Raw genomic sequence first — 19,622 nt, forward strand, 5'->3', positions numbered from 1 at the left:
TTCGCCTTTCAATGAGGTGAATCGGATTGGAATCCCAGCGATGGCTGGTCGAAACGAATTCCGCACTACACTTTAACCGACCACAGTGCCGACGTAAAAATATCATCAGAGGAAGACGGATCATGGGTTAGAGACCGTCGGAGATTTTCGTGGTTTTCCTTACTATGTAATGCAAAAGCGGGTATATTTCAACAAAAAGTCATCAACGACGGAAAATTTCTCCCAATATTTGATCTAGGAGTTCGATGGCATTCAGTTATTTGTCAGTACTTTGCACTAATTGTAGAAATAATAAATACTTAAATTTACACAAAGCTGTTATTCATTTATAAATATATAAAAAGTAACTCCTAATTTAGGCTTAATTGAGTAAGTTATTGCAAATTATAATTCTAGATTACTAACACACTATTAAGAACTTTTTACATTAGATCAAATAACTGTGAGAAATATAGATAGTAACCACAAATAGCATGAAGCCGTGATGGCTGAGGAGATAGAGCTCACACCGACCACAGTGTTGACGTAAAATATCCTCAGTGTAACATCACAAAAGTAAATTTCTCCAGGAGTTTCCTTGTCTTCTGGATTGGGTTCAAAATAACAAGGCTACGGAGTTGAACATCAGTAGTCGTAAACCCAAAATAAATTGGATCGGATGTTCAAAGATGGTTTTAAAATAAAATATTATAGCAACAAGAAAAAAATAAAATTTCGTTTAATTCGGTATTTTCAATTCGAGAAGTAATTATGCCGAACCATGTGGTTTAAATCAGATTTAATTGGATACCTGTAAACGACGTCATGAGCGTGTGTGTGGCTTCTGAATCAACAAATCTATCTGCAGTGACGTCATCAACAGGTATCCAATTGGACAGCTATTTCATGTCCAAATACAAACATTACACTAATCAAATTATGGCGTCTTAAAACTTAACCGTTGGTGAATAAACATATATTGAAAATACCAAACATTTTGGATCACTTTTGAAACCGATAACGAAGTAATAGTATTCAGATTTTGCACGATATTATTAACACGCTTAGAACAAAATCAGTACTGTGTAAAAAGTATTTAGTCCCTTAATAAATTTAAATTTGCTTATGAATTCATGTTTTTTAGACTTTTTCACTATAATAGTCATGATTATTTTAATATAGGAAAATTAATACAGACACGAAAAACGTTTCTAATCGACTTTCAGAATTATTAAAACAATGCACAATTAAAACGTCCAAACTTTGAAAAAATTCTATGAAATTTTAAATTAGTTTCATTACCGCAACATTTAGAACAACAAGTTGTTCTATCAGAAAAAGCGGTTACCATAAAAAGCAACACAAAAAATTAAAATAACGTTCGTTCTAAATATTTTATGTTCTTACCTTTTAAAAAATGAATATGGATTAAAGATTCTTTTTCTTGGTTGTAAAAAACAGAGACGTAAATATTCAAAAAGAATTATCGCATAAAAAAATGGACTTTATAAAGGCTTGTATTTGCTTGAGAGAATTCAAGTGTGTAGAACGGCTTCGGTTTCCAAACGCACGCAAACCATGGAAAAGGTTCAAAATGTTTTAACGATTCAAACAGCTGCTAAATTCTCACCATTGTAGATTGCCAGATTTCGATACCTGAGAGCAGACGATTCTTAAAGCTATTTTAGAAGCTTCTAAATATTGAAATGTTATTTTTACAAGTCGTTAGCTGACACAAAAAATCTTTTTGATATTACATTTTTATTTGCTTAAAATCATTTTTATTGAAATTTATGTATTTAAAAATAACGGAATTCAACTTTGTATTTTTATCAATTTATTTTTGATCATCATTTATTCAGCATTTTAAGCATTAGATTTTTCACGAAAACGATATACTACTACAGATAAAACTTGCAAAAATTATCACCTAAATACTTATTAATTATAATTTTACGATCTATTCAACCATAAAAAAAATTACTTGTAGTTTGATTTTTAGTAGCTTGTAGTTTCATTTATAATAAATTATTTTTAATGTTTTTCAAATTTGGCGTAAATTTTATAAGAAATGTTCAACTTGAAATATATAAAACGTACCTTGAGTTAATTAAATTGCGAAATCAAGCTAGATAAGCAACAAATTAGTCACAAAAACGCACTTGCCCTAAATTAAATAACCTTTGTTTTTGTAGAACCTGATTTTTAGAATATATTTGGAAGGTTATTTGATTTCTGCCACAAGTGATTTGATTTCTATCAACTTACGTTTCTTACATTGCAACTGAAGTATTTGCGAATATTTTTAAATTTAAGTTCCTATTATCTTCCCTAGTTCAACAGACATAAGTGTTTTTAAAATTGTACAGGGTGTTTAGTAACGACAGCCCTTTATACATATCGCTTTCAGAATCCTTGTATGTAAGGGATGTATAATGAATAATTAAGTGGCAAAGGCAAAAAAATTTTTAAAACTCAGTCAATAAGCAGCAAATGAAGGATAAAAATGATAAAAATTTAGTTCTTTAAGAAGAAAGCTTGAAGATATTTCTTAGCGAATCGGTAATGTATTCCAATCCTATTTGATTAACCCCTTAACTTGTGCGCTCGAGTTAATTCGAGCGCTAAGTCAATTAAAAAAGAAAGTCTTTAAAAAGGAAAAATAGAATAAAGAGCTTGTTAAAAAATTTTAATTTTCTAAAAAAAATTCGTAAATTAAGTTAGTGAATAATGGAATCAGTAACAGTGCTTAACATTTCTGCGAAATCGAAAACAGTACCTTTTAAGGATTCCTTTTTCATGTATTCTTCTGGCCTTCTACTTCAGTTTGGGCCCGCAGACCTAGTAAACAGACCTGTATCGTGTCTACTGTTCAATTTAGCTGTAGAAAAAGTTATCAATACGTCTGTTCTCATAGTTAGAGGAACTATATATCAGAAAATTTTTCAAACCTTAACATGTGCTGATGAAAAAACGTCTCTAGATACAGCCTTAGTCTATATATTCAGAAAATTTGTCAGAGAGACCTTCAATTTATTAGAAGCTGAATTTGGTAAATTTGGCCGAAAAATAAATGAATATGAAACAAAATTAATGAAAACTTCACACGATACACCTAATCCACAGACTGTAAAAAATTACACCTTTGAAAGAGTTTTACAATGGAAATATCTTGGAACTATCATTACTACTAACAATGATTTGACAGTCACGATTACCAACAGACTCGCCAGGTCAAATAAATGCTATCATGGTCTCAAAAGCCAGCTAAAATCTCGATGTTTAAGTTTAAAAACAAAAATTATCATCTATAAAACTCTAATTCTATATATTCTACTTTATGGGAGGGAATGCTGCGTAATAACTTAGCTACATTAAAATATATTATCGATCTTTCAGTACTTGTAGTATATGTTTATACCACAGTATACTTAAACTAAAAAATAAATTAACCAGTTAAAAAAAAACTTTGCAATATGCTAAATTTGCTGTAGTACACATATCAGATTAAGTAAATTTTTTGCAATGGCAGTCTCTTTCTGACTATGTAAGGTTACAGACAAATCTAAATCTATAAAATTCTTCTGCAGATAGATTTTGCAAATTCTGCAACAAGTAGTTGCTGTATATGTTTATACTCTAGTATACTTAAACTAGAAAATGAGTTACGCAGTTAAAAAATATGTTTTACATACATAGACGAATGTAAATACAAGGAACATTAATCGTTTAAAGAAATTCATGCAAACATAACTATATATCTTTAAAATATTATACAAGTTTAATGAGCATGTCTGCGAATATTATTCTCTCATTTTTAACAAAATATTTGCTTGGAATTTTTTATTTACTTGCAACACAAAAAATAAACTGAATTAGAAAAACTTTTTACAATTAAAATGAGCTCTTTGATTGGATTAATAATATAAAAACAAATATAAGTATTGCTCGTAAAAAAGAAACTTTTTCTTAAAAATCAATAGCTTAAGAGATAAGTACGGCATAAAATGAACCAAAAACCTGTAATTTAACAAACGAAGTCAGGAAAATAACGTGACCATGCGATTCGTTTGAAATGAAGTGAAATAAAACAGCTGATGGATGCAAGAAATATTGAACAAAAGAAAAAGGCAATGATAAGAAGCAAAAAAATAATCGTCCGAAAAGATATAAAATTCTTTCCAAACAATTTGGTACGAGTTTTTTCAAATGTGTTTTTTTGTTCAAACCTATAACGTATATTGATATCGTGAATTAAAAACTATTTTAATTTGAGGAATATTTAATGGTGCATGTCTGCAATTAGATAGTTTGAATAAATTGCACAAGAAACTAATTTGACTGAAATATCTGTTTACTATATTATATTATAATGGAGACGTAGTAGGTAAAATAGTTTTATAAAAACTATTCATTTAAAAACTATTGAACCAAACTATTAAAAAATAATTCTCTAAGAAAGACGGAAAGAAAGAGGGGTAGAGATTTTATGCTTCCTCAACTGGTTTCAAACAGGAAACATTAGATTTCCTATTCAAAGTTGTTTTTTACTTTCCAAAAGTGTATTTAGTGTATGAAAACCTCTGAAAATAGTTAAAACATTTTTGAATGGAAGAATTTTGTATTATAGTTTCTTCCTACTTTCTTACTCTTTTCATATTGAATTTTTAATACAATCCAGAAAATCACTATGATTTCGTGTTTTAACATTATATTCAAACCATTGCAAACTTATAAACACCGTTGTAAAACAATGTTAAAATCCATGGTCGATAATCAGATTTTTTTTTATTATTTTTGCCGTAGATTTTTTCATTATTCGGATTGTGCGTTAAATTCTTAATTCTCAAATTGTGCGTTTAGAAAATGGGCATTGCTCAAAATGCGTGTTTTTAAGGTAATGGACATAATTCAAAATGCGTGTTTAAGACAATGGACATAGGTAAAAAATGCGTACTTAAAAAAATTAACTAGCCTAAATAGGTGTGTTTAAGAAAATGGAAAATTCACTCAAAATTCGTGTTTAAGACAATGAACATGTGGCGTAACTACCACTATAAATATTGAATACCAATTCACTAGTATAAAAGACATGTAAACTTGATTCTATCTTGAGGTACCTTTTGATAGGAAGGTTGACATAGTCATTAATTAATTCCCCACAAACATAAATTATAATGCGTATTTAAGAAAATTGAAAAGGGTAAAAAAGCGCTTTAAGAAAATGGATATCGTTCAAAATGCGTGTTTAAGACAACGGACATAAATTAAAATGCGTATTTAAGAAAATTGACAAGGCTAAAAAGGCGTTTTAAGAGAATGGCTATTGCTCAAAATGCCTGTTTATGACCAAGGACATGCTCAAAATGCATGTTTAAGAAAATAAACATAGGTTAAAATGAGTATTTAAGAAAATTGACTAGGCTAAATAGGTGTGTTTAAGAAAATGGAACATAATTCAAAATTCGTGTTTAAGATAATGAACATAAAATAAAATGCATATTTAAGAAAATTGACGAGGCTAAAAAGGCGTTTTAAGAAAATGGTCATTGCTCAAAATGCCTGTTTATGACAAAGGACGTGGATCAAAATGCGTGTTTAAGACAATAGGTTAAAATGCGTATTTAAGAAAAATGAGAAGGCTAAAAAGGCATGTTTAGAAATTGAACGCATGGAAACGACTCACAATGTGTCTTTAAGAAAATAGACATTACTTAAAACACGTAATAAAATTGACAAGATTGAAAATGAGTATTTAAGAAAATGAACACAGTACAAAGTGTGCTTTTCCCATTTCAATCCTAATGTTAGAACTGGAAATTTTGCTTACTTTTTTAAACACTAAGTGTAATCATTATGTAGCTAAGCCCGGGACTTTGGGGTCGGGCTGGTTAGTTACATAACAGATGTAACTTTTCAGGTCATCTCCTCGTAAAGTGGTACTTAAAAATCACAATTCTTACAACTGAAATTTATTACCAGTATAATAAATTTATAGAACCGGTGGTAACCCCGTAAAACGAACAGTTGACTTTTAAAGTTCCGTTAAAAAGAAGAAAAAAAGTTAGGTTAACAAAGAATTATTAATTGATTTATGCAGATGGTTTGTATCACATTACTAATTTATTTGGATTTATTAATTTATTTTATAAAAAAAGAAAGATTCTCACAAGGGAAGTTTGAAAAACGGAATAAAATACTATGTATATTTTCTTAAATAGCAATATCCATTTTCTTAAGTATGAATTTGGAGTCATGATCATTTTCTGAATTTCGCATTTTCAGCTATTTCCATTTTCGTAAATGTGCATTTTGAACTACGTCCATTTTCGTAAACACTCATTCTGAGCTATGATTAGAATAAATATGAATGAACGATATTTGAAATGTTTATAACCTAGACAATAATATTTGCGAATTAAGTGTGGAAGTAAGTTGTTAATGTAATTAAAATTTTATATATAAATTTAATCTTTACATTAATAGAAAATTTATCATAAAAAATTAAATTCAATCAATATTGGGTAATTTTTAATGATTTATATAAAACTACGAATGCACACAAAACAAATAAATTGATCTTGGTATTGTCATATTTCTTTCTAATTATGAAACTGTTTTCTTTCTTGTCCGACTAAGAATAATCCCAAGCTTTCTTAATTAGCAGAATACTGTTTCACAGACTTCAAGAAGATTTTCTTTTGTTTATGTCAGCTACGGGGAACAATATCATTAATTTGACCCATACTTTATCTATATCTAATTAGTTCAACAGAGTAATTCTTTTACTAAATGAACTTATTCTAAAATTATCTATTTCGCTTAGTTTTAGGGGATGGCTTATAATATATCATTCAGCTATTCTTCAGAGCTTTGCACCGATTGTAGAAATAATAAATACTTAAATTTACACAAAGTTATTATTTATTTATAAACATGTAAAAACCATTCGTAATTAAGGCTTTAGTGAGTAGGTTATCGCGAGTTATGATTGTAGATTATAAACACACTATTAGAACTTTTAACATTAGATCAAATAACTATGGGCAATATGGATAGTAACCAAAAATAGCATGAAGCCGTGGTGGCTGAGGAGATAGAGCATTCGTCTCCCAATGAGGAGACCCTGGTTCGAATCCCACTGATAGCTGTTCGATACGAATGTCGCACCCGGCCCGCACCGACCACATTGCTGACTTAAAATATCCTTAGTGGATCATAGGTAAAAATCCCCTTGCCGTCAGGCAGCCGTGAGAGATTTTCGTGGTTTTTCTCTCCATGTAACGCAAAGGCGGGTAAGTTCCATGAAAAAGTCCTCCTGTAGACCTTGAAAATTTTAAAAAGCGGTAATGAAAATAAAATAAAAAGTCGATATTCCAATTTTTGTGTAACCACCACTAAAATTGTTTTCCAAAGGAAATATGAATGGATGAAACTTCCTACTTCTAAACAACTTAACGATAAAGAGGTATATTAAAATAAAATTATTTTCTAGCATTAACCATAATTTACTACTACTACTAAAACTTTTCAAGGACCGTGGTAACCCTGTCCAGCTGTTTCCTTGTCTTCTGGATTGGGCTGAAAATTACAAGGCTACTGAGTTGAACTATATACAGGGGTTGGACAAAAATATGGAAACACCTTGTGAAATGCATGTTTGAAAAGAAATATTGATTTTAATGAAATGTGTAGGTGGCGCTGGCATTTTTGACTACTTACGCCACCTATACAACTTCGTAAATGTGCTGAACAGTTCAGTTGTTGTCAGAGTACTGTTATGTGAGGTTGTCATTGCATTATGTCAGAGTTAACAGACTTCGAACGTGGGCAAATTGTTGGAGCACGTATGGTTGGTGCTTCCGTAAGCAAGGTAGCCGAGGTGTTTAATGTTTCAAGAGATACTGTATCGAAGATTTATTCCGCATATTTGAAAAACGGAAAAACATCATCTGCTAAATTACAGCGCAGACGGAAGTGTGTCCTGAGTGATCGTGACAGACAATCATTAAGGGCAATTGTGACGAAAAATAAGAAGACCACAGCTGCAAAAGTTACTGCTGAAATGAATGTTGTGTTACCGAACCCTGTGAGTACCAAAACAATTAGAAGGGAGCTTCATAAACAGGGAATTGCTGGCCGTGCTGCAATTGAGAAGCCACTCATCAGTGATGCTAATGCCCGTAACAGGAAAAGGTGGTGTTTAAGTCATAAAGCCTGGACTATAGAGCAGTGGAAGCGAGTAATATGGTCTGACGAGTCTTCTTTCACATTGTTTCCCACTTCTGGCCGAGTTTACGTCTGNAATTACAAGGCTATTCAACAGTACATAATTTTAGCCACGGATTTGCCCGAAATGGATTTGCACATGGAAAATTGTATAAATTAATAAAGAAATTTTCAGCAAACAATTTTATCCACGGATTTGCCCGAAATGGATTTGCACATGGAAAAACTGTATAGATTAACAAGGGAAATTATTTAGCAAAGGAATTTTTAGTAAATAATTCTAACCACGGATTTTATCGAAATGGATTTGCACATGGAAAGATTAACAAAGAAAAAATTTTAGTACATAATTTTAGCCACGGATTTGCACATGGAAAATTGTATAAATTGAAATTGGATAAAATTGTTTGCTAAAAATTTCTTTTTTAATTTATACAATTTTCCATGTGCAAATCCATTTCGGGCAAATCCGTGGCTAAAATTATGTACTAAAATTTTAAAACCGGCAATTTTAAAATTTTTTTGTGAAATAAAGAGTTAAAATTTGTCTACATAAAAGCTGCTTCATTTTTTTATTGTTAAAAAACTCTTCTAACGAAAGTTTTTCTAGATTTTTGAAACCTAACAGAAATCTAACAGAATTTTATAGAACATATAAGAATTTTTAGACGATGGTTTTGTTGAATAATGAGTTTCGATAATGAGTTTTTAAGGAGATCCTCGATTCTAATTTCTGATGCCAAACGCAATAACTAATTTCCAACTAAGGCAATAACTTGTAAAAAAAAATCTTCAAAAACCTATTTTTGAACAAAAGTTTGCCTGATTTGATTCTAAGCTGGAAATTTTTTTAAAAAAAAACCCTTTTAACTTTCATAAAAAAATAATTGTTCAATTCCTAATTTAAAACAATGAGTGTTTGAGGTGAAACTCCACAGTTATAATTAAGTAAATAAAATAGTTTTGTCTTCCTTATCAGATTAGCAGTTAGGAAATATGGCTTTTGTACCAATAACATCATATCCCTTAGTACAAATTTAACTAGAACAGTTTTAATTCATTACTCTCTTTGGGGTATTTAAAACTAGATTTACTGCAAAAATAATTGGTTTTGGTGCTTCAATTTACTGCTGGGCAATTTCGAACATCTTCATTTAATCTTTATGTCTTAAAGGGGTTTTAACTATAGAGAAAAATTATTTTATAGTCTACTATAAAGACATATTTACTTATGTTGTTTTAGTTTGCTTATTACTTGAGACTGAGGAATTAATTTTATTAGGTGTCCAAACTAAATTTTTTTTACAATATAAAAATATCTTCTAAATAAATAGTTTAGGTAAATGAATTCGTAATAAAAATAGGATTTAAAAATAAATTTAAGAAGAAAATAAAGCAAATAAATAAACTGTTAGAAACTGTTTCTAGATGTTTTCTTTAGTGAATAAATAGTTATAACTTAAGTGCATTTTGCTAATTTTATTGCACTCGTACTCTGTGATTGCTTCACTCATCGGATTTTGTATTATTTTTATTCTTATAAATATTAATAATAAAAATGTGCAGTCCATGTATACGAGGTAGTTTATGATCACGATTAAAATTTACTAAAATCAATAATAAACTGCATTTTCCTTTGAGAGTTTCTTTTTCCTTTTTATTATATGTTTACAATTAAAGGGCGGTTTGAGGCAATATAGCTATTTTTCTCAAGGGGGGCATTTCTACTTCAAGCTGTTACTAAGTATTGTTTTCATATAGCACAATAATAATATAGCTTACTTATTTATGTTACAAAAAACCTGCATTCGGTACTTAAATGTGAATGATAAATTTTTCTCTCCCTCTTTCATTAAATTATAGCTCGTTTACATAAATTTATTTTTTGTCAAAAATCCTCTGTGCAATTTTTAAAATGTTGAGTTCAAAGGAAGTTTTCACTAAAAAAATTGATGTTTATGTCAATGTTTTACGTTGTTAAAAAAAACTCATTCAAACGTTACATTTACACTAGATTATAAATCAATATTTTTTTTCACTGTTTCTTTCTCCCCTATTTACTTATTTGACTTAATATAATCAAAGATGTTCAGAGATTCAAAAATGTTTTTAAAGACAGAATGGAAACAAAAATTAAAAATAAATAAAAGTTATAATTGCTTCTCGTATTTAGAAAACTATTCTTCAAATTGTCTATTTAAATATACTTCACATAAGAAAATTATATGAATAAGGTTATAAACAAATATAAATTCAATAAAGAAAATGGGTGGTTATATAAAGTATGTTTAAACCATTTCTGTCTTATAACTATTTTCTTGAAACACAATTCAAATCTTCGCATTTCAGATTGTTCTTTCAATCGATGGAAATGATAAATATTTTATGTTTACAGGAAACCATAGGGAAAAAGAACATTATTTTCAAAAGAGAATGGTTTTGAAAATGGAAATTTGCTACCTCATTCCTAAGTTATTAAATGCTAATGTAGCAGAACGCAGGTGCAATTTTATGTTTTCTGTTTCTAATGAAAACCAAAATAAAGTTAGATAATATCGGTAAAAATACCACATCTCTTCAAAAATACGTGTATGAGAAAAAAAGGGAATTCGCATTTATATTGAATTCAAATAAACTCCAATGTCAAGGAAAAGTTTAAAAAAAAAGATTCGAATTAATAAAAATATGCTTTGATTAAATAGCTATACCAAGATACTTATTGAGCTTAAGAAATTTTGATAAGAAATAAACTTTAAAATTACTTAATTTTAATGGTGATCTACGGGTAGGATAGAGCCGCGTTGGCTTAATAGTTGCAGCATTGAACTACCATTGTAAAGAACTTGGTCCAATCTCCATTGGCGACTTGACGCCAACCCATATCTGGTATGCTGGTACCCATCAGCTCGATGGGTACCAGCATATCTGGGAAGTAAGGGCAGCCTGTGTGCAGTACTAACCATATTGCCACAATCATGCTGTTGGTCACGAAATTGTGGAGACTATACATACATGACCCCTGGCCCACAGTGGGATGTTGCGGGAATGCTTTCTTACAATATAATAAATTAGTAAATTCACAAATACATTGTATATTCTGCAATATAAGAAGAATTAAGGGCAATGTAATAAGTTACATTTTGAAATTCAGTAGGAGATTTTTTTTCTTTTCTTGTTGAAAATAAGATTTCCATTATGGCAATAAGATGCTTTAGTGAATTGTTTTTTTATGTAGTGAAAATTCCAGTAACTTGAAAAATATTTATCTGCAATTTTATTAAATATTAGTTTGATGCAAAAATGTCCCCTTCGATAAAAATGTGGCCAATCACTATATTGCTCCAAGACCTTCATGTGCACTTAATCTCCTACCCTAAAAAAAACCTGCTACAACCATTTGCTTCACTTTTCGGTATTTATAAAATATTATAATATTTGACGTTAAAATTATTTTAGAGCCACTATGGCTCAGTGGTTAAGGCACTGAACTGTCATTTCGAAGAACTTGGGATTCGATACCCAGTGGCGGCTTGAAGCCCACCCAGCTTCAGATCGATGGTTGCCAGATTGTCTGAGAAGTAAAGGCGACCTGGGAACAATGATGACCACATTATCACAGTTTATCACATTACCACCGATGGTCACGAAATTGTGGAGGCTTAACCGCCATGACCCCCGCTATCCCACCGTCTCAGTATGCTTTATTTTTTTTTAAAATTATTTAAATGGCCGAAAAAAGATTTTAAAAAAATTAGAACGCAGTAAAATTTTCTTATTTTTTTGGATTGGACTTCGAACAAACTTACTATGCGTGGGGTGGATTCCAAACCAAAGATAAAATTTTAACATAGTTTTATAAATAGTAGAAAATTCTAGAGAAATTACTTCACATTATTCAATATTTCGAATTATTCACGTTCAAATCAAAGAGATTCCGGAACATCAGTATTTGTTTCAGTTATTAGTATCTGTTATCAACATTTGTTTCAGAGATAAATATCAAAAATTTATAATACCATCAACTTTCTTTCAACTAATAGTTTAAAGTTAAAAATCGAAACTTGATATTTCACAACTATAGGTATATTTATATTGGAACTGTTAGAATGTTAATAATAAATTACTGTTTATTGTATTACTACACTTTTTTTTAAAACTTTTTGATGGTTTTACAAACCCTGTACAACTGTTCTTAGCTATAACAGCTATCTCTAATATTATTACCAACTTACTTTTAATTCTATCTGTTATCTTTTACTATCATAAAAAGTAAAATAAGAACCAAATTATTTGGAGCATTTATTAATATCATTCACCCAAATTGTATGATATTATTTAAGATATAATATGCACACAGGATAAATTAGATTTACCGATCAGTTCAAGAAAATGCAAAAGCAATAAAAGATCTTAAATATAACATAATTTTAACGCATGAATTATTTATTACGACATAAACACGCAACTCGATATAGGTCAGTACAAATACTTAGTTTATATCATTTGAAAGGTAATTTTAACTTAATTTTGGTAGAAATATTGAAGTTATGATGTAATCGATCACTAATCATTGATTTCTGTTTCAGTAAATGTCATAAAACTTACATAGGAATGGAAGGTGAAGTTCTGCGACAGAAGTATATCCTACTTTTTACAAACAAATATAATTGCTTTACCTTAAATTTATACCATATATTTTTCTTTTAAATGAGGTTACATTAAATGTTGTTGAGTGAAAAAATATATTTTATTATTATATTGTATAAAATTCTAAACTATTTCATTCCCAACTTTTTATTTTTACTTGTTTGCATAAAAAAAAGTCTTAATGGAAAATGTAGTATATTATATTAATATTAGGACATAGTGTATATTTTCTTCGGATAGGTCCTATTTTGTTTTCAAATGTTTATGCCTTTATAAGGACTGTTTCTATTCTCAAAAAAGTTGAAAAAGTAGCGAAAAAAGTTAAATGTTTCATTATTGGGATTTATTTTTATAATTATTTAGCACAGAAACAGGATAGTTCTGTTTACTATTTTTTTATTAATAATACAAATGTTTATACTTGGATTTGAGTCCCCGTATAGTGCCTTTTTAAAGCTAAAGTGGAAGATAATGGAAAGAAATATCCACGATGTGGTAGTATACGCAAACTACCACATCGGCTAACTGCCATTCTACCACTTTTTTCACTTAGGGATTTTTCACATAGGTCTTTTTCATATATAGACGTCTCTTAGGGCCTGGACGTTACTGGGTTAAGTTGACTGTAAATGTTCTCGTTCTCTATACTCTCTTGCAAGTTAAGAAAAAGCCATTATTTCTATGGAGTGAGTCTGTTTGCATCTAAGTGCACGCCTAATGCATGTCAAGCTTCCAGGGCGAACAAATATCAACATCGCTAACACGCCAACTCTTGAAACGACGTTGCACAACCTTTTTTGCTACCTCTCTTAAATCGCGTGAAATGAGGAAACCAAGACTTATTGAATGATCAATTAACAAACAGGCTATAAGAATTAAGAAAAATGATATCGAAAAATCGTGAGCAATATATGCCTTTCTGTTCGCATTTAAAGAAACTGTTGAAAGAATAATAAATATTGTTTCATGCAGACGATTTTCTTCTACGGCAAAACGAAAGTAAAAATTCTTTAACTCGCATTTGATTTGTTAAGGTCATGACAGCATGAAACTCCCTATTTTTAGTGGTCCAATCAAATCCAATGTTCTTCCAACGTCATATAATTGTAGATTTTTCAAGAACGAATGTTCTCCTTATTTATGAAAATATGACGCCCAAGTCTAGGAGGATTCCATTAAGACTACAAAATTATATTTTTTAAATATTTCCATGATATATGTCGTAAAAGATAGCACGAATTAAATTTCTATCTGACGTGTTTAACTTTCACAAGCTTTTATATTAATTTGAAAGTATATTTGTATAATTTGAAAAAAAAAACGGAACTATATTCAGTTCCAGATGATTGCTTAAAACTTACATTGCAATGGTCTTTTCTTAACTTGCAACGGAGTATACTTACGAATATTAAAACTGCAGATTCTCCACACAAACCACAATATAATATTTCACATATTTTCTACCACTTTTTACTTTTGTGAAAAAACCAACTATTTAGATTGTCATATTTCATTTATACGACAAAGGCACAGAGGTGAATCAGAACAATGGAAAAAATTTTATACTTGCTCCATGAAAACAATTTTTCATTTAGCAGAAAATTTTTTGAAAGATTTTTACGTGAAAAAACTGCTTGCACAATTTATGAGCTCTTGCTTGATGCATAGCCATAGTAGTGCTCTGGAACTAGGCACCTGGGCCGCAAAACGGTCCCTATCCCATCCGTAATGAATTTGTTTTAACACTGTGAGGTCCGTGTGGTTGCTAAATCTTGCTAGAAGCTTTATTGCTTTATTGAAATTACATACATTTGCAGGCTTGTTTGCTCAATTTAGGCTTATAAACCTTTGTCTAGTAGAAGGACATGTAGAACAATTTAGAGAAAGAAATCATCCCATTCCCTGAAAGGAAGATTACCCCTGAACTCCACCCCCTTCCGACTAACCGCAATTTTCTTTAAAATTTTCCAAAACCTGGACTTTTGGTCACTTTTTTTTTCGGTTTTCATGTAAATAAAGTTTGGAATGAGAGTTTTTTTTCCTCTTTTGTTTATATTTGTTCTAAATAACAAAAACAGTCCCCCTTCCCCCTTGTGCTTAATTTTCAAAAATCTTAATTTTCAAGGGCATTTCTCCCTTTACATTTATTGCTGTTTTATTTTTATTTTTTTGAATTTTTATGCAAGCAAGACTTATGTTTTCTTAAACAACTAAAACTCAGCAATCAATTAATTTCTTTAAGTATATGACTCTCTTAATATTTCAAATCCAAGGAAAAGTTTATGTGGAGCGAAAATAATAATCTAACAGAGTAAAAACAGTGAGTCTAACAGAATAACAAATCCATACCTCAGGGGGTACTGAATTAGAGACTGATATTTCTCTGGTTCAGGTCAAAATTACGATCTGTGGATGAATGAATGGATTTATGAATGAGTCCGCCCTTTAAAAAGGGCTGTGACGTATGTGAGGCCGAAGACGTATGTGAGGCCATAGATGGCGCCACTGAAAAACACGAAACGGACTCTTTGCCTTAAATTCGCCTAGGTTATCACCAAGCAGGCTTGCTGGTATTTGGCAAGTGGCTTTAGAAACAACAACCGCGTCTATCATTAATTCCGTATTCATGGAATATGTAAAAATTAAAAGATTTCAGGCATATTTCTTTATCTTTATGCATTTATTTGTACAATGATTTAAGCTTTAATGCCTCGATCGCTTCATAGCAGAGAGCCACATATTGATATTTATTGTTACCAACCTAATTATTAATATTAGAAATGAATATATTTTGCACAAAACTTGTTGAATAAAACTATTTGTATGTTTCAATTTGTCTTTACTTTATTACGTCACAATTTTCCTACAAATAAACTTTAAATAAGCTTCTCAATATTATGAGTCATATTTCAAATTTTGATGACTTAAAAATTAAAAGAAAAAGAACATTAAATTTTAAAGGAGAAATGTATTTAAATGTTAGGATTTTAGGAGGTATTGCACTCAGGGTTAGGGAGAATTTATTTTTGTTATTTAGAACAAATATAAAATTGGGAGAAAAATTCACATTCCTAACTTCATTTGTATGAAAAATAAAATAAGGAGGCCAAAGATCATGGTTTTTAAAAAAAATTTAAGAAAAATTATGATTAAGAGGATAATTTAAGAAGTAAACCCTCTTCTCTCAGGAAAATAAATTAATGAAGGGAAAGGGAAAACTCACGTGATTGTTGTTAGAAGCCTAAATTGAGTAAAAATTCACGAAGTTCGGCAAAAAATCAAAAATGGAAAAGACCTTAAAAATTACAATTTTCAGGGTAGTTGAGAAAAAGTTATAGTTATTGGGGGAAGGGGGAGTTTTTCCCACAAGGGGTGAAAATAATTTTTTTATATATTAGATCCGAAAAGAGAATCTTTTATAAATTTCAAATCTCTTTTAATTATTCTTTATTTTTTCCCCTGCTGAGTAATGAGACGTCATTCCTATGCTATAGTCATTATTTTTATACTTATTATTTTATACTCATTTCTATACTCATCTGTACACTCTTTCTATACTCATAATTTCTATACTCATATTTATTACCTTGCATACGCATTGAAGGTATTAAATTTGTGGGAAATTTTCTATCGTTAAGTTAGTTGAAAACGGATTTTGCAAAGAAAAAACATATTTCCCGGAGAAAAAAAAATTTTGGTTTCAAAATGCGGATTCATATTCAGCACTCCAAAAAACGTAAATTTACTGAAAAATATAAAAATTCCGCCAATTTCATTAGGTAAAGTCCTCTCTGTATTTTTCTTGGAAAGTTCGTGGTGGTTCATTAGTGGTGGATCAGAACGTTTAATGTTCATTTTCGCAAAAATTAAGAGTGAATAGCCATCTGCTGCATATTCAGGATTATTAAGTTTTGACAAATCAATAACTTGGAAAATATGTTTTCTCTGAGAGTTATTACAGAATGAAGATGCGTGGGAAAAACTGTTCCAGTTCGTCTTGAAATTCTTTTTTTTTTTTTCCCCAGAATCATTTTGTCTCATAAGCAAAAATTTTGTAATCTATTTAATAAAAATAAAATTTTTATGAAATTATTTTTCATCACACTTTATTTCATAAAACTCATTTGCTTTTTTTTTGGAAAAAAAAACATAGTGTTTATGAAATTATAAAAAAATGAAAGAACATAGTTTTGATTTTTATTTATTAAAAATCTAGAACATATTTTTTCTTTTTAAAAAAGTGTAGTTTATTTTTTAAAAATGAATTTTCGGTTTTTTTTTTTTAAATAATTTCTTTTGTTAAAACTTTTTAACATGTTTGTAATTAAAAGTGGTATGTAAGCAAAATTCTACAATTTCATTTCTTATCAAAATTCTTTTTTTTTAAAAAAAAAACTTTGTAAAATAGTGCTTGTGCTTATATTTTTACGATATGCGCATTCCGAAATCACATTTCAAAAATCAAATTGGAAAAAGTTATGATGCTTCGAGCACTCACAAGATGCCATTGTCAAGACCCATCAAGACATGAAATGATGAAAACAAAACAGATTTGTAAAAGAAAAAAAGAAAAAAAGAAAAAGAAAACGACAAAATGTTGCTAGTGAAAAATGGAAAAAAGTAAAGCTGAAACAAATCAAGAAAAAGAAACGATGGCCAAGGGCGATGACGGTGGCAGAAAGAGGTAAACCTTAGCAAGATTCAATTCGGAGCAGAATGAAGGGTGAGAGAGGAACTAATAACAGTAAGAGAATCCACATTCATGTGAATGTAATAAGATTCCAGAACATCAAGTTGAGCTGATGTAACAGAGGTTGAAAGAATTTTGACTTAATCGAAGATAAATTTATACACAAGTTCTTAACAATATACGACAATAGATGATTTATCGAAAAACCTTGACATAATATTAAGTTCTAGAATCATCCTCATTAAAGAGTACAAAAAATCATGCACGTTGGTGGTCGCAAATCCATATTTCAGTGAAGAAAAAACACTACTGATACCTAACCACTAAGGAGAACAGGACATAAAATATCAAAATCTGTTTGATTGCTGGAGGAAATGGAGAAGAGCTGAAAATCGATAAGTGACCATGGAAGATTTGTAAGGCAATTAAATTGGTTTTGATGATTTTTATCCCATTTTTTCATCTTCGGATTTCGATAGCGTTTCTGCTTCTTTCTGACTTGAACATTTGCAACCCATGTCCTGCGTAATATTTTTATATTTATATTTTGAAAATACATTCTGAAATTACATATTAATTGCTGTGATTACGGGCCACTCAGTTCATCGGAAAGCTCCTATTAGGATCATGTTATACCCAAATAAAAAGTTCTATGCTAAAAGAGATTTGAATTTTTTTTAAAAATTCAAATACTACAACACTTAACAGCTGATAGTAAACAGAGGATAAAAGTAAAATGTAATTCTAATTTACACTAGATTGCCTGGGGAAGTCATTTTGACTGCTTTTAATTTCAATTAGAAAAACAATGATGTATATAATGACACAATTTCTTAGAATTTTACGGACCTTTAATTTTTTTATTGTTAATATTTACTAATAACTTGTTATATAACAGTAAATAATATAAAAAATATTAAAAATTAATTTTAAACAAATTTCTTTACACATTATTTTTTCTTTTACAATCCAGTCATTTTTGACTGCTTTTGGGCAATATAGGTATATACTAAGTTTCAGTCTTTCTAATGTTAAAAATCTATTATTTTCATTTAAAAGTACTGGAGTTTAGAAATTTCATAAAAAAAACTCAAATATATTTTAATGTATTTTTGGTTACTAGATTAACGAAAGTTCTGCATAAATGATATTGTCCCTTTTTTTACAGCTGATAAAATTATTTTTGTTCATAGGATCTTTCTGAATGTGTAAAGGAAAAAATTAATTAAAAAAACTTAATAACTTGTATCATACTCAAACACAACATTATTATTTTAATATGACAATCATATGAACAAATAATTCTTTAAAGCAGTTATACTTTTAAATCGTTTTAAAAACATAAAGAAAATATTTTTTTTAAAAATTACTTTATAGATCTTTTCAAGAAGGGGAGAAACAAAAAGAATTAGTAATTCAAATACACGTTTCTTTTTTCTTAAAAAAAAAAAAAAAATTAAACGGGAAAAATATTTCGATTGATTTTAAAAATAAACAATATCACTCACCGCCGCAATACAGCCAATGAGAACGCTTGTTTCCGTCATCTGACAAATTAAAATACGTCAAAATTTGAGAGAAAATTATTTTCTGTCATGAGTGAGGTCTAAATTTGAAACGGAGGCTATGGATTCAGATTCCGGATAAGTGAAACACACTCAGGTAAAACATTCAGCGGCGGCATTGCTTCAGATGTTTCGTCGCCAATTTCGCCAAAAAAGTATTTAACTCTGTTTAACGGTAAAACGTACTCCTTTAATACTTGCTATACCCTCTCGATTTGATAGTCGATAAAATTTGAAGTTTAACACTTTACAAAATTGTAAACGAAACGTTCTGACAATATATATTTTGCAATACAAAGTATATAAAAAACATTTGCATTATTTATTAAAATGAATTTTAAAGTGTCCAGTATTGAAACCATCTACAATTTTATTACAGAACATAATGTCGTTTTCTGGTTTAAAGGTACTGTTTAAATTATAACTAATTTATGTAATCCTAAAATACGGTTTAAAAAAATCGTAAGAAATGCAATAATATTGATTTTAATTAAATGAATTATTAATATTTA

General features: G+C 29.6%; 1 protein-coding gene across 1 annotated transcript in view; it reads right to left on the reverse strand.

Annotated features, from left to right (window-relative positions):
- The window catches only part of LOC107449716 (protein madd-4), a 121,265-nt gene extending 102,051 nt beyond the window's left edge, over positions 1–19,214 (reverse strand). Inside the window, exon 1 of the mRNA XM_071185804.1 lies at positions 19,054–19,214. Coding sequence (XP_071041905.1) covers positions 19,054–19,092 — 39 coding nt within the window. The 5' untranslated portion in view covers positions 19,093–19,214. The remainder of the gene's footprint in view (positions 1–19,053) is intronic.
- Between the last annotated feature and the right edge of the window lie 408 nt (positions 19,215–19,622).

The sequence above is a fragment of the Parasteatoda tepidariorum genome, chromosome 9 (assembly GCF_043381705.1).
Source record: "Parasteatoda tepidariorum isolate YZ-2023 chromosome 9, CAS_Ptep_4.0, whole genome shotgun sequence".
Taxonomy (NCBI): domain Eukaryota; kingdom Metazoa; phylum Arthropoda; class Arachnida; order Araneae; family Theridiidae; genus Parasteatoda; species Parasteatoda tepidariorum.